We start from the raw sequence: 17,136 nt of genomic DNA, 5'->3' as shown, positions 1-17,136 counted from the left end.
TGCATTGTGAATTACACAGATATCCCTCCTCACTGCATTGTGAATTACAAAGATATCCCCCCTCTCTACACTGTGAATTACACAGATATCCCCCCTCTCTGCACTGTGAATTACACAGATATCCCCCCTCTCTGCACTGCGCATTACACAGATATCCCCCCTCTCTGCACTGTGAATTACACAGATAATCCCCCCTCTCTGCACTGTGAATTACACAGATATCCCCACTCACTGCAATGCGAATTACACAGATATCCCCCCTCACTGCACTGTGAATTACACAGATATCCCCCCTCACTGCACTGTGAATCACACAGATATCCCCACTCTCTGCAATGCGAATCACACAGATATCCCCCCTCACTGCATTGTGAATTACACAAATATCCCCCTCACTGCACTGTGAATCACACAGATATCCCCCCTCTCTGCACTGTGAATTACACAGATATGCCCCTCACTGCACTGTGAATTACAGATATCCCTCCTCCACTGCATTGTGAATTACAGATATCCCCCCTCACTGCACTGTGAATTACACAGATATCCCCCCTCACTGCATTGTGAATTACACAGATATCCCCCTCACTGCACTGTGAATCACACAGATATTCCCACTCTCTGCACTGTGAATTATACAGATATCACCCCTCCGCTGCATTGTGAATTACACAGATATCCCCGTCCGCTGCATTGTGAATTACACTGATATCCCCACTCTCTGCAATGCGAATTACACAGACATCCCCCCTCACTGCACTGTGAATCACACAGATATCCCCACTCTATACACTGAGAATTACACAGATATCCACCCTCACTGCATTGTGAATTACAGAGATATCCCCCTCACTGCACTGTGAATTACACAGATATCCCCACTCTCTGCACTGTGAATTACACAGATATCCCCCCTCACTGCATTGTGAATTACACAGATATCCCCCCTCTCTGCACTGTGAATTACACAGATATCCCCACTCTCTGCACTGTGAATTACACATATATCCCCACTCTCTGCACTGTGAATTACACAGATATCCCCACTCTCTGCATTGTGAATTACACAGATATCCCCCTCCGCTGCATTGTGAATTACACAGATATCCGCACTCTCTGCAATGCGAATTACACAGATATCCCCCCTCACTGCACTGTGAAACACACAGATATCCCCACTCTCTACACTGTGAATTACACAGATATCCCCCGCTCACTGCACTGTGAATTATACAGATATCCCCACTCTCTGCATTGTGAATGACATAGATATCCCCCCTCCGCTGCATTGTGAATTACACTGATATCCCCACTCTCTGCAATGCGAATTACACAGATATCCCCCTCACTGCACTGTGAATCACACAGATATCCCCACTCTATACACTGAGAATTACACAGATATCCACCCTCACTGCATTGTGAATTACAGAGATATCCCCCTCACTGCACTGTGAATTACACAGATATCCCCACTCTCTGCACTGTGAATTACACAGATATCCCCCCTCACTGCATTGTGAATTACACAGATATCCCCCTCACTGCACTGTGAATTACACAGATATCCCCACTCACTGCACTGTGAATTACACAGATATCCCCCCTCACTGCATTGTGAATTACACAGATATCCCCCTTACTGCACTGTGAATTACACAGATATCCCCACTCCCTGCAATGCGAATTACACAGATATCCCCACTCACTACACTGTGAATTACACAGATATCCCCACTCACTGCTCTGTGAATTACACAGATATCCCCCCTCACTGCACAGTGAATTACATAGATATCCTCCTTCACTGCACTGTGAATTACACAGATATCCCCCCCTCCGCTGCATTGTGAATTACACAGATATCCCCCCTCCCTGCACTGTGAATTACACAGATATCCCCACTCTCTGCACTGTGAATTACATAGATATCCCCCCTCTCTGCACAGTGAATTACACAGATATCCCCCCTCACTGCATTGTGAATTACACAGATATCCCCCTCACTGCACTGTGAATCACACAGATATTCCCACTCTCTGCACTGTGAATTATACAGATATCCCCCCTCACTGCATTGTGAATCACACAGATATCCCCACTCTCTGCACTGTGAATTACACAGATATCCCCCCTCACTGCATTTTGAATTACACAGATATCCCCCTCGCTGCACTGTGAATTGAACAGATATCCCCCCTCCACTGTATTGTGAATCACACAGATATCCCCACTCTCTGCACTGTGAATTACACAGATATCCCCCCTCACTGCATTGTGAGTTACAGAGATATCCCCCTCACTGCACAGTGAATTACACAGATATAACCACTCTCTGCAATGCGAATTACACAGATATCCCCTCCTCTGCATTGTGAATTACATAGATATCCCCCCTCCGCTGCATTGTGAATTGCACAGATATCCCCCCTCTCTGCACTGTGAATTACACAGATATCCCCCTCTCTGCACTGTGAATTACACAGATATCCCCTCTCTCTGCACTGTGAATTACATAGATATCCCCCCTCACTGCATTGTGAATTACACAGATATCCCCCCGCACTGCACTGTGAATTACACAGATATCCCCCCTCACTGCACAGTGAATTACACAGATATCACCCCTCACTGCATTGTGAATTACACAGATATCCCCCTCCGTTGCATTGTGAATTACACAGATAACCCCACTCTCTACAATGCGAACTACATAGATATCCACCCTCACTGCACTGTGAATTACATAGATATCCCCCCTCACTGCATTGTGAATTACACAGATATCCCCCCTCTCTGCACTGTGAATTACACAGATATCCCCCCTCTCTGCACTGCGCATTACACAGATATCCCCCCTCTCTGCACTGTGAATTACACAGATAATCCCCGCTCTCTGCACTGTGAATTACACAGATATCCCCACTCACTGCAATGCGAATTACACAGATATCCCCCCTCACTGCACTGTGAATTACACAGATATCCCCCCTCACTGCACTGTGAATCACACAGATATCCCCACTCTCTGCAATGCGAATCACACAGATATCCCCCCTCACTGCATTGTGAATTACACAAATATCCCCCTCACTGCACTGTGAATCACACAGATATCCCCCCTCTCTGCACTGTGAATTACACAGATATCCCCCTCACTGCACTGTGAATTACAGATATCCCTCCTCCACTGCATTGTGAATTACAGATATCCCCCCTCACTGCAATGTGAATTACACAGATATCCCCCCTCTTTGCACTGTGAATTACACAGATATCCCCCCTCCACTGCATTGTGAATTACACAGATATTCCCCTCACTGCACTGGAAATCACACAGATATCCCCACTCTCTACACTGTGAATTACACAGATATCCCCCGCTCACTGCACTGTGAATTATACAGATATCCCCCCTCACTGCATTGTGAATCACACAGATATCCCCACTCTCTGCACTGTGAATTACACAGATATCCCCCCTCACTGCATTTTGAATTACACAGATATCCCCCTCGCTGCACTGTGAATCACACAGATATCCCCACTCTCTGCACTGTGAATTACACAGATATCCCCCCTCACTGCATTGTGAGTTACAGAGATATCCCCCTCACTGCACAGTGAATTACACAGATATCCCCACTCTCTGCAATGCGAATTACACAGATATCCCCCCCTCTGCATTGTGAATTACACAGATATCCCCCCTCCGCTGCATTGTGAATTGCACAGATATCCCCCCTCTCTGCACTGTGAATTACACAGATATCCCCTTCTCTGCACTGTGAATTACACAGATATCCCCTCTCTCTGAACTGTGAATTACATAGATATCCCCCCTCACTGCATTGTGAATTACACAGATATCCCCCCGCCCTGCACTGTGAATTACACAGATATCCCCCCTCACTGCACTGTGAATTACACAGATATCCCCCCTCACTGCATTGTGAATTACACAGATATCCCCCTCCGTTGCATTGTGAATTACACAGATATCCCCACTCTCTGCAATGCGAACTACATAGATATCCGTCCTCACTGCACTGTGAATTACATAGATATCCCCCCTCACTGCATTGTGAATTACACAGATATCCCCCCTCACTGCATTGTGAATTACACAGATATCCCCCCTCTTTGCACTGTGAATTACACAGATATCCCCCCTCCACTGCATTGTGAATTACACAGATATTCCCCTCATTGCACTGGAAATCACACAGATATCCCCACTCTCTACACTGTGAATTACACAGATATCCCCCGCTCACTGCACTGTGAATTATACAGATATCCGCACTCTCTGCATTGTGAATGACACAGATATCACCCCTCCGCTGCATTGTGAATTACACAGATATCCCCGTCCGCTGCATTGTGAATTACACTGATATCCCCACTCTCTGCAATGCGAATTACACAGACATCCCCCCTCACTGCACTGTGAATCACACAGATATCCCCACTCTATACACTGAGAATTACACAGATATCCACCCTCACTGCATTGTGAATTACAGAGATATCCCCCTCACTGCACTGTGAATTACACAGATATCCCCACTCTCTGCACTGTGAATTACACAGATATCCCCCCTCACTGCATTGTGAATTACACAGATATCCCCCTCACTGCACTGTGAAGTACACAGATATCCCCACTCACTGCACTGTGAATTACACAGATATCACCCCTCACTGCATTGTGAATTACACAGATATCCCCCTTACTGCACTGTGAATTACACAGATATCCCCACTCCCTGCAATGCGAATTACACAGATATCCCCACTCACTACACTGTGAATTACACAGATATCCCCACTCACTGCTCTGTGAATTACACAGATATCCCCCCTCACTGCACAGTGAATTACATAGATATCCTCCCTCACTGCACTGTGAATTACACAGATATCCCCCCCTCCGCTGCATTGTGAATTACACAGATATCCCCCCTCCCTGCACTGTGAATTACACAGATATCCCCACTCTCTGCACTGTGAATTACATAGATATCCCCACTCTCTGCACAGTGAATTAAACAGATATCCCCCCTCTCTGCACTGTGAATTACACAGATATCCACCTCTCTGCACTGTGAATTACACAGATATCCCCCCTCACTGCATTGTGAATTACACAGATATCCCCCTCACTGCACTGTGAATCACACAGATATTCCCACTCTCTGCACTGTGAATTATACAGATATCCCCCCTCACTGCATTGTGAATCACACAGATATCCCCACTCTCTGCACTGTGAATTACACAGATATCCCCCCTCACTGCATTTTGAATTACACAGATATCCCCCTCGCTGCACTGTGAATTGAACAGATATCCCCCCTCCACTGTATTGTGAATCACACAGATATCCCCACTCTCTGCACTGTGAATTACACAGATATCCCCCCTCACTGCATTGTGAGTTACAGAGATATCTCCCTCACTGCACAGTGAATTACACAGATATCCCCACTCTCTGCAATGCGAATTACACAGATATCCCCCCCTCTGCATTGTGAATTACATAGATATCCCCCCTCCGCTGCATTGTGAATTGCACAGATATCCCCCCTCTCTGCACTGTGAATTACACAGATATCCCCCTCTCTGCACTGTGAATTACACAGATATCCCCTCTCTCTGCACTGTGAATTACATAGATATCCCCCCTCACTGCATTGTGAATTACACAGATATCCCCCCGCACTGCACTGTGAATTACACAGATATCCCCCCTCACTGCACTGTGAATTACACAGATATCCCCCCTCACTGCATTGTGAATTACACAGATATCCCCCTCCGTTGCATTGTGAATTACACAGATATCCCCACTCTCTACAATGCGAACTACATAGATATCCACCCTCACTGCACTGTGAATTACATAGATATCCCCCCTCACTGCATTGTGAATTACACAGATATCCCCCCTCTCTGCACTGTGAATTACACAGATATCCCCCCTCTCTGCACTGCGCATTACACAGATATCCCCCCTCTCTGCACTGTGAATTACACAGATAATCCCCGCTCTCTGCACTGTGAATTACACAGATATCCCCACTCACTGCAATGCGAATTACACAGATATCCCCCCTCACTGCACTGTGAATTACACAGATATCCCCCCTCACTGCACTGTGAATCACACAGATATCCCCACTCTCTGCAATGCGAATCACACAGATATCCCCCCTCACTGCATTGTGAATTACACAAATATCCCCCTCACTGCACTGTGAATCACACAGATATCCCCCCTCTCTGCACTGTGAATTACACAGATATCCCCCTCACAGCACTGTGAACTACAGATATTCCTCCTCCACTGCATCGTGAATTACAGATATCCCCCCTCACTGCAATGTGAATTACACAGATATCCCCCCTCCCTGCACTGTGAATTACACAGATATCCCCCCTCCACTGCATTGTGAATTACACAGATATTCCCCTCACTGCACTGGAAATCACACAGATATCCCCACTCTCTACACTGTGAATTACACAGATATCCCCCGCTCACTGCACTGTGAATTATACAGATATCCCCCCTCACTGCATTGTGAATCACACAGATATCCCCACACTCTGCACTGTGAATTACACAGATATCCCCCCTCACTGCATTTTGAATTACACAGATATCCCCCTCGCTGCACTGTGAATTGAACAGATATCCCCCCTCCACTGTATTGTGAATCACACAGATATCCCCCTCACTGCACTGTGAATCACACAGATATCCCCACTCTCTGCACTGTGAATTACACAGATATCCCCCCTCACTGCATTGTGAGTTACAGAGATATCCCCCTCACTGCACAGTGAATTACACAGATATCCCCACTCTCTGCAATGCGAATTACACAGATATCCCCCCCTCTGCATTGTGAATTACACAGATATCCCCCCTCCGCTGCATTGTGAATTGCACAGATATCCCCCCTCTCTGCACTGTGAATTACACAGATATCCCCCTCTCTGCACTGTGAATTACACAGATATCCCCTCTCTCTGCACTGTGAATTACATAGATATCCCCCCTCACTGCATTGTGAATTACACAGATATCCCCCAGCCCTGCACTGTGAATTACACAGATATCCCCCCTCACTGCACTGTGAATTACACAGATATCCCCCCTCACTGCATTGTGAATTACACAGATATCCCCCTCCGTTGCATTGTGAATTACACAGATATCCCCACTCTCTGCAATGCGAACTACATAGATATCCGTCCTCACTGCACTGTGAATTACATAGATATCCCCCCTCACTGCATTGTGAATTACACAGATATCCCTCCTCACTGCATTGTGAATTACAAAGATATCCCCCCTCTCTACACTGTGAATTACACAGATATCCCCCCTCTCTGCACTGTGAATTACACAGATATCCCCCCTCTCTGCACTGCGCATTACACAGATATCCCCCCTCTCTGCACTGTGAATTACACAGATAATCCCCCCTCTCTGCACTGTGAATTACACAGATATCCCCACTCACTGCAATGCGAATTACACAGATATCCCCCCTCACTGCACTGTGAATTACACAGATATCCCCCCTCACTGCACTGTGAATCACACAGATATCCCCACTCTCTGCAATGCGAATCACACAGATATCCCCCCTCACTGCATTGTGAATTACACAAATATCCCCCTCACTGCACTGTGAATCACACAGATATCCCCCCTCTCTGCACTGTGAATTACACAGATATGCCCCTCACTGCACTGTGAATTACAGATATCCCTCCTCCACTGCATTGTGAATTACAGATATCCCCCCTCACTGCAATGTGAATTACACAGATATCCCCCCTCTTTGCATTGTGAATTACACAGATATCCCCCCTCCACTGCATTGTGAATTACACAGATATTCCCCTCACTGCACTGGAAATCACACAGATATCCCCACTCTCTACACTGTGAATTACACAGATATCCCCCGCTCACTGCATTGTGAATTACACAGATATCCCCCCTCACTGCATTGTGAATTACACAGATATCCCCCCTCACTGCATTGTGAATTACACAGATATCCCCCTCACTGCACTGTGAATTACACAGATATGCCCCCTCTCTGCACTGTGAATTACATAGATATCCCCCCTCACTGCACTGTGAATTACACAAAATTTGCCTCCTCTCTGCATTGTGAATTACACAGATATCCCCCCTCAATGCACAGTGAATTACACAGATATCCCCCCACTCTGCAATGCAAATCACACAGATATCCCCACTCTCTACACTGTGAATTACACAGATATCCCCCCTCACTGCATTGTGAAGTACACAGATATCCCCCCTCACTGCATTGTGAATTACACAGATATCCCCACTCTCTGCACTGTGAATTACACAGATATCCCCACTCACTGCATTGTGAATCACACAGATATCCCCCTCACTGCACTGTGAATCACACAGATATCCCCACTCTCTGCACTGTGAATTACACAGATATCCCCCCTCACAGCATTGTGAATTACACAGATATCCTCCTCACTGCACTGTGAATTACACAGATATCCCCCCTCCACTGTATTGTGAATTACACAGATATCCCCCCTCACTGCACTGTGAATTACACAGATATCCCCCTCACTGCACTGTGAATTACAGATATCCCCTTCACTGCACTGTGAATTACACAGATATCCCCCTCAATGCACAGTGAATTACACAGATATCCCCACTCTTTGCATTGTGAATTACATAGATATCCCCCCTCCGCTGCATTGTGAATTACACAGATATCCCCCCTCTCTGCACTGTGAATTACACAGATATCCCCACTCTCTGCACTGTGAATTACACATATATCCCCACTCTCTGCACTGTGAATTACAGATATCCCCACTCTCTGCATTGTGAATTACACAGATATCCCCCTCCGCTGCATTGTGAATTACACAGATATCCGCACTCTCTGCAATGCGAATTACACAGATATCCCCCCTCACTGCACTGTGAAACACACAGATATCCCCACTCTCTGCACTGTGAATTACACAGATATCCCCCCTCTCTGCATTGTGAATTAGATAGATATCCCCCCTCACTGCATTGTGAATTACACAGATATCCCCCTCATTGCATTGTGAATGACACAGATAACCCCCCTCAATGCAGTGAATTACACAGATATCCCCCCTCTCTGCACTGTGAATTACACAGATATCCCCCTCTCTGCACTGTGAATTACACAGATATCCCCCCTCTCTGCACTGTGAATTACACAGATATCCCCCCTCCGCTGCATTGTGAATTACACAGATATCCCCCCTCTCTGCACTGTGAATTACACAGATATCCCCCTTCCGCTGCATTGTGAATTACACAGATATCCCCCCTCCGCTGCATTCTGAATTACACAGATATCCCCACTCTCTGCAATGCGAATTACACAGATATCCCCCCTCTCTGCACTGTGAATTACACAAAATTTGCCTCCTCTCTGCATTGTGAATTACACAGATATCCCCCCTCAATGCACAGTGAATTACACAGATATCCCCCCACTCTGCAATGCAAATCACACAGATATCCCCACTCTCTACACTGTGAATTACACAGATATCCCCCCTCACTGCATTGTGAATTACACAGGTATCCCCCCTCTCTGCACTGTGAATTACACAGATACCCCCATCACTGCATTGTGAATTACACAGATATCCCCCCTCTCTGCACTGTGAATTACACAGATATCCCCCCTCCGCTGCATTCTGAATTACACAGATATCCCCACTCTCTGCAATGCGAATTACACAGATATCCCCCCTCTCTGCACTGTGAATTATACAGATATCCCCACTCTCTGCAATGCGAAGTACACAGATATCCCTTGCCTCTGCACTGAAGGGCACTTACCGCCATATATGCTGCACATCCCGCACTCCTCGTCTTCGCTTTCGAGTCCACCAGCCTCCCGCTGATCCCAAAATCACACAGTTTGATTTGACCCCGCTCGTCCAGTAGAATATTTGAGGGTTTGACATCTCTGTGAATTACACCATGCTTTTCCTTCAGGTAGAAGAGAGCTTTGACAATCTGTTTAAATTAAGTACAGGCATAGTACTAAATTGGGTTCACTTATTGACGTCGGCTAAGTAGAAACATCAATGCATTCAGCATCACTGCTGTTTATTCTTCCAGTGTTTTCCTTTAACATAAGGAATAGGAACAGGGGTAAACCATTCGGCCTCATTCAATACAATCGTGCCCGATTATCTGCCTCAACTCCACTTTATTACCCACTTACCAAATCGCTTCATTCCCTGAGTGATCAAAAATATGTCAATCTCACTCTTAAATGTACTCAACGATGGACCACCCATGGCCCTCTGGATGGGGAATTCCAAAGATTCACAGCCATCTGAGTGAAGAAATCTTTCATCTCAGTCTTAAATGATCGACCCATTATCCTGAGACTGTATTCTACCAAATTGATTTCTGCTTCCGAGCCAAAACCCGAGCTCATAAACTGAGCACTCAGTACGCTGTATGAAGATAGACTGCTCTTTATTTCCAAATGGAAACCTGACGTTAACTTGTGCTGCTGCTTGGCGTGACAGCAATTCCTGAATCTGTGTCCTGGTGTCATCCTTGGGAAGGTGTTGAACACAAACTAGACATTTCCCCCCAAAGCAACAGCAAAAGTAAAGGATCTGAATATTACTGAAATGATTAATGGAGTGTTACCCAGTTCCACAGCTGACAATAGCATTGTACTATAAACAGGAAACAGTAATAAAACAGATCAGCATTGTTACAGACCCACATCTGGCTGTAATATCAATGCTGTATTAGTCCTCTACAGCAGCATGAGTGGCCAAATCCCTCCTGTGCCACTGATATCAGAACAATTATTGTTAGAGTTCCTGACAAGTCCATGGTCCAGGTACCTCATTTGTGAGGTAACAGGTTCTCAGAGGTAGGATTGGGATTCCAAACCTGGTTGTTTTCTCTCTGCTCCTGTTGATTTGGGGATTTTCCCAAGACGTTTCTTTAGTGTATGTAAACTCAGCATAGCTCGGTCAGTGGCTATCTCGCCTCGATGGGTTCTAGCCACCATATAAACTTATGCCCAAAATCTAGGATGTCACTGTAGTGCAGTACTGAGGGAGTGATATATAAGACTAAGGTGAAAGGTTGAGCCCAGGCCCTGTCTGCCTTCTCAGGTGGACATAGAGACCCCATGCACTATTTGGAGAGGGTATTCTCCCAGTGACCAGGCAAATACTCCTTCCTCAAGCACCACAAAAATATCATTCACTGCGTTTACTGGATCCTGACATGTACAAATTGACCATGCAATTCACCTCTGCATGATAACAGAGACTGCATTTCCAAACATTCAATTTTTCTTCAACTTGTGGTGAAGCACTTAAAGGTCAAAGGGTACGGGTATGTGGTGTTGAAGCAGAAGGTCAGGCATGGTTTCATGAATGGCGGAGGGGGCTCCAAGGGCTAAGTAGCCTGTTCCTGCTCCAGTTTCTTATGTTCTTAAGCAGCCGACTGCTACCCTTCTCAAACCTTACTCACCGCGACAGTCATTTTGCCAAGAATTCTTTCAGGAATAGGCCCCTGAATCCGTTTCTTCAGCTTCTCCGCACAAGTGCCCATCAGTTCCATGGCAATGAACACGTCAGTCTGCATAATAAAGGATAGAAGTCTGGGTCACAACACAATATCTCAACACCCTTACATACTTAGGTTTTATCTTAAGTCAGTGTTATTTCTGAACACATGCAGTAGCAGCCTGTGCATTTCTGATGGGGCTGCTTTTGGGGAGGGTACCAGCAACAGATACGGTAAGCATCCTCTCTCCTGTGTTTCACTTTCAAAAAAAAATTTATAATACCTCATAAGTTCCCCCGTGGAGGCCTGTTGGCAATCCAATTACTGTACAGAAAAGTACCCCAATGCTCCTGTGACACAATGAAGCTACAACACCTGCTGCAGAACAATTACAGCCCAACCTCCTCGATTCCTGTGACATTGTTAGATACATACAGAAAAAATCAGGAGCAAAGAGGATAGTGGCGGACAACTGAAGTCAGGCCGATATTTAGCACAGGAGATAGAATACCTCCAAGGTACAATATGGACCAGCTAATTTAACACTGATGGCAGGAAAATAAGATAATCTTTCAGGTGTTAATAGAAAAACATGTTGAAAACACAAATATGATAAAAGACTAGCCAGAACAGATTTCAAAAGGGAACATCACTCATAAACAAACGTACTGAATCTTCGAAGAAGAAACAGAAAGAATAGACAAGGATAATGCAGTAGATGTAACGGAGGAGGCGATGGCGTAATGGTATTGTCACTGGGCTGGTAATACAGAGACCCAGGCAGGGTAAGGCTCTGGGGACCCAGGTTTTAATCCCACTACGGTAGATGGTGGAATTTGAATTCAATAAAAATTTGGAATTAAAAGTTTAATGATGGACATGAAACCATTTTCAGTTGTTATTAAAAACCCATCTGGTTCACTGATGTCCTTTAGAGAAGGAAACCTGTTGTCTTCACCTGGTCTGGCCTACATGTGACTCCAGACCCACAGCAATATGGCTGACTCTTAAATGCTCTCTGAAATGGCCTAGCAAGCCACTCAGTTGTATCAAACCACTAAAAAGTCACAAAAAGGAATGAAACTGGACGGACCGCCCGGCAGCGACCTAAGCACCCCGGAAATGGCAACAGCAAACCCACCCTGTCAACCGTGCAGACTCCTCCTTACTAACTTCTGGGGGCTTGTGCCAAAATTGGGAGAGCTGTCTCACAGACTAGTGAAGCAGCAGCCTGACATAGTCATGCTCACAGAATCATACCTTACAGATCTTATCCCAGACACCACCATCACCATCTCTGAGTATGCCCTGTCCCACCAGCAAGACAGACAGCAGAGGTGGCGGCACAGTGATATACAGTTGGGAGGGAATTTCCCTGGGAGTCCTCAACATTGACTCCAACCCCTATGAAACCTCATGGCATCAGGTCAAAAACAGGCAAGGAAACCTCCGTCTGGTTACCACATACCGCGCCCCTCAGCTGATGAATCAGTGCTCCTCCACTTGGAGGAAGCAATGGTGCAGAATGTACTCAATGTGGGGGACTTCAATGTCCATCACCAAGAGTGACTCGGTAACACCACCATAGACCGAGCTGGCCGAGTCCTAAAGGACACAGCTGCTGGACTGGGTCAGCAGCAGGTGGTGAGGGAAAAACTTCATCATCCTCACCAACCTGCCTGCCGCAGATGCATCTGTCCATGACAGTATTGGGTGGAGTGACCATCCCATAATCCTTGTGGAGACAAGGTCTTGTCTTCACATTGAGGGGTAGCCTCCATCATGCTGTGTGGTACTACCACTGTGCTAAATGGGATAGATTTTGAACAGATCTAAGAACTCAAGACTGGGCATCACCATCACTGAATCCTTCATCTTCAACATCACGGAGTTAGCGATGACCAGAAACTGAAGTGGGGGGAAAACTCTCCATGGTTGGAATCATATCTTGGGCAAAGGAAGATGGTTGTGGTCTTTGGAGGCCAGTCACCTCAGTCCCAGGACATCAGTGCAGGAGCTCCTCAGGGTAGTGTCCTAGGCCCCACCATCTTCAGCTGCTTCATCAATGACCTTCCTTCTATCATAAGGTCAGAATTGGGGATGTTTGCTGATGATTGCACAGTGTTCAGCACCATTCGCGACTCCTTAGATACTGAAACAGTTCATGTTCAAATGCAGCAAGACCTGGACAACATCCAGGCTTGTGCTGACAAGTGGCAAGTAACATTTGTGCCACACAAGTGTCAGGCAATGACCATCTCCAATAAGGGAGAATCTAATCATCACTCCTTTACATTCAACAGCATTACCATTGTTGAGCCCTCATCTTCAACATCACAGGATTACCAATGGCCAGAAACTGAACTGGACTAGCCATATAAATACTGGGGCTACAAGTGTTGGCCAGAGGTTTGCAATTCTGTGGTAAGTAACTGACTTCTTGACTGTCCACCATCTACAAGGCACAAGTCAGGAGCGTGATGGAATAACCTCCACTTGTCTGGATGAGTGCAGCTCCAATAACACTCAAGAAGCTCAAAGCCATCCAGGATAAAGCAGCCTGCTTGATAAGCACCCCATCCACCACAATAAACATTCACTCGCTCCATCATCGCAGTGGCAGCAGTGTGTACCATCTACAATATGCACTGCAGCAACTCGCCAAAGCTTCTTTGACAGCACCTTCCAAACACATGACCTCCACTACCTAGAAGGTCAAGGGTAGTGGATGCATGGGGCCACCCCCACCTGCAAGTTCCCTTCCAAGCTACACACCATCCTGACTTGGAACTGAATCGCCATTCTTTCACTGTCATTGTGCCAAAAATCAGGAAATCCCTTTCTAACAGCACTTGGATGTACCTATACTTCATGAACTGCAGTGGTTCAAGAAGCCACCTCACCACCACTACCTTGTCAAGGGTAATTCATGACGGGCAACAAATGGTGGCCTTGCTGGTGAGGCTCACATCCCTTGAAAGAATTTTTAAAAAGAGGCATTTAAAATCATGAAGGGGTTTGATTGGTTGGATTTAGAGAAGATGCTTCCATTTGTAGGAAACCAAAATTATGAATCATAAATGCATTATATTAACCAAGAAATCCAATATGGAATTCAGGAGAAACTTCTCTACTTAGAGAGTGGTTAGAATATGGAACTCACCATTACAAGGAATTGCTGATGCATTTAAGGGAAAGCTATTAAACACTTAAGGAAGCAGGCTATAAAGGGTAATGCTGGGAAAAAAGAAAGACTTGCACTTAAATAGCATCTTTCATGATTGCCAGATGTCTCAAGCATTTTACAGCCAATGAAGTGCTTCTGAAATTGTTGCAATATAATAATGAGCAGTAATTTGTTTTTTGTCATGTTGACTGAGGGATAAATATTGGTCAGAACATTGAGCCCTTGCTCTTCTTTGAAACAGTGTCATGGGATCTTTTACATCCACTTGAGTGTACAGAGAGGGCCTCGTTTTAGTGTCTCATCTCAAAGTCAGCACCTCTGATAGTGCAGCAGCCCTCAGTGCTGCACTGGAATGTCAGCCTAGATAGTTGCATTCAAGTCCTGGAGTGGGGCTTGAAACCATAACCTTCCACCCTAGAGGCAAGAGTGCTACCAACTGAGTCATAGCTGACAGGTGACTAGATAGGGGGGTGGATGAGGCATTTGTGGAGCATATTCACTGACATGGACGAGTTGGGTAAATGGTTTGGTTTCTATGCTGTAAGTCATGGAATTACCCAGGTAAAATTTAGAAAACGAACTCTCTCTCTCTATGACTATAAATCTGTACATTTCCATCATTAAAATCTTTGCCTCGCTCTCTGTCCCCCCTTTCTCAGGTTGGTAGCTCCATACATGGGTTTGTCTTATGGCTCCCGCTTCATTTTGTATACTTTTCTCCTGTTAGTATTTCTTCTCTTAGTATTCCACTTACTTTCAACATGCTTCTCGTGCACTCTACCCGTCTTTGTCTTTGTGTCCATTGAGTGTTCTTCCTGTGTGTGTGTGCCTGACACCCTGCATGTCCCTCCATTTGCTGTGTGTGTGTGTGTGTGTGTGTGTGTGTGTGTGTGTGTGTGTGCCTGACACCCTGCATGTCCCTCCATTTGCTGTGTGTGTGTGTGTGTGTGTGTGTGTGTGTGTGTGTGTGCCTGACACCCTGCATGTCCCTCCATTTGCTGTGTGTGTGTGTGGGTGTGTGCGCCTGACACCCTGCATGTCCCTCCATTTGCTGTGTGTGTGTGTGTGCCTGACACCCTGCATGTCCCTCCATTTGCTGTGTGTGTGTGTGTGTGCCTGACACCCTGCATGTCCCTCCATTTGCTGTGTGTGTGTGTGTGTGTGTGTGTTTGTGTGTGTGCCTGACACCCTGCATGTCCCTCCATTTGCTGTGTGTGTGTGTGCCTGACACCCTGCATGTCCCTCCATTTGCTGTGTGTGTGTGTGTGTGTGTGCCTGACACCCTGCATGTCCCTCCATTTGCTGTGTGTGTGTGTGTGTGTGTGTGTGTGTGTGTGTGTGTGTGCCTGACACCCTGCATGTCCCTCCATTTGCTGTGTGTGTGTGTGCCTGACACCCTGCATGTCTCTCCATTTGCTGTGTGTATGTGTGTGTGTGTGTGTGCCTGACACTCTGCATGTCCCTCCATTTGCTCTGTGTGTGTGTGCCTGACACCCTGCATGTCCCTCTATTTGCTGTGTGTGTGTGTGTGTGTGTGTGTGTGTGTGTGTGTGTGTGTGCCTGACACCCTGCACGTCCCTCCATTTGCTCTGTGTGTGTGTGTGTGTGTGCCTGACACCCTGCATTTCCCTCCATTTGCTGTGTGTGTGTGTGTGCGCCTGACACCCTGCATGTCCCTCCATTTGCTCTGTGTGTGTGTGTGTGCCTGACACCCTGCATGTCCCTCCATTTGCTGTGTGTGTGTGTGTGTGTGTGTGTGTGTGTGCCTGACACCCTGCATGTCCCTTCATTTGCTGCGTGTGTGTGTGCCTGACACCCTGCATGTCCCTCTATTTGCTCTGTGTGTGTGTGTGTGCCTGACACCCTGCATGTCCCTCTATTTGCTCCGTGTGTGTGCGTGTGTGTGTGTGTGTGTGCCTGACACCCTGCATGTCCCTCTATTTGCTCCGTGTGTGTGTGTGTGTGTGCCTGACACCCTGCATGTCCCTTCATTTGCTGCGTGTGTGTGCTTGGCACCCTGCATGTCCCTCCATTTCTTTCCGTATTTGTCTCTCTCAATGCCTCAGACACTTTCCCTTTCACTTACTCAGGCAGACAGGCAGACTTGAGGTTCCAAATCTGGGAAAATATTCTGTCCTCTCCCGAGGAGCAGGGAGATGTGTTATATGCTTGCTTTTATGTGAGGGATCGGGTTTATTTTGGTGGGAGTAGAAGTTTGCAATTGAGTTAGATACAGACACATGGCAGATAAAATTTAATACAGGAATGTTTGATGTGCTGCATTTTGATAGGAAGCAAGAGGAGAAGCAATATGAACTAA

The 17,136-nt window shown here is 46.3% G+C and overlaps 1 protein-coding gene across 2 annotated transcripts in view; it reads right to left on the bottom strand.

The window, feature by feature from the left end:
- Positions 1 to 17,136, bottom strand: part of map2k7 (mitogen-activated protein kinase kinase 7) — a 185,515-nt gene that overhangs the window by 92,562 nt on the left and 75,817 nt on the right. For both annotated transcript variants that reach the window (XM_041177367.1, XM_041177368.1), the window contains 2 exons: positions 11,594 to 11,701; positions 9,920 to 10,099 (listed from right to left, as the gene is read on the bottom strand). In XM_041177367.1, coding sequence (XP_041033301.1) covers positions 9,920 to 10,099; positions 11,594 to 11,701 — 288 coding nt within the window. The remainder of the gene's footprint in view (positions 1 to 9,919; positions 10,100 to 11,593; positions 11,702 to 17,136) is intronic.

This window comes from Carcharodon carcharias, chromosome 30 (genome assembly GCF_017639515.1).
Source record: "Carcharodon carcharias isolate sCarCar2 chromosome 30, sCarCar2.pri, whole genome shotgun sequence".
In the NCBI taxonomy this organism is placed as follows: Eukaryota; Metazoa; Chordata; class Chondrichthyes; order Lamniformes; family Lamnidae; genus Carcharodon; species Carcharodon carcharias.
This window is presented reverse-complemented; position numbering and strand designations above follow the sequence as displayed.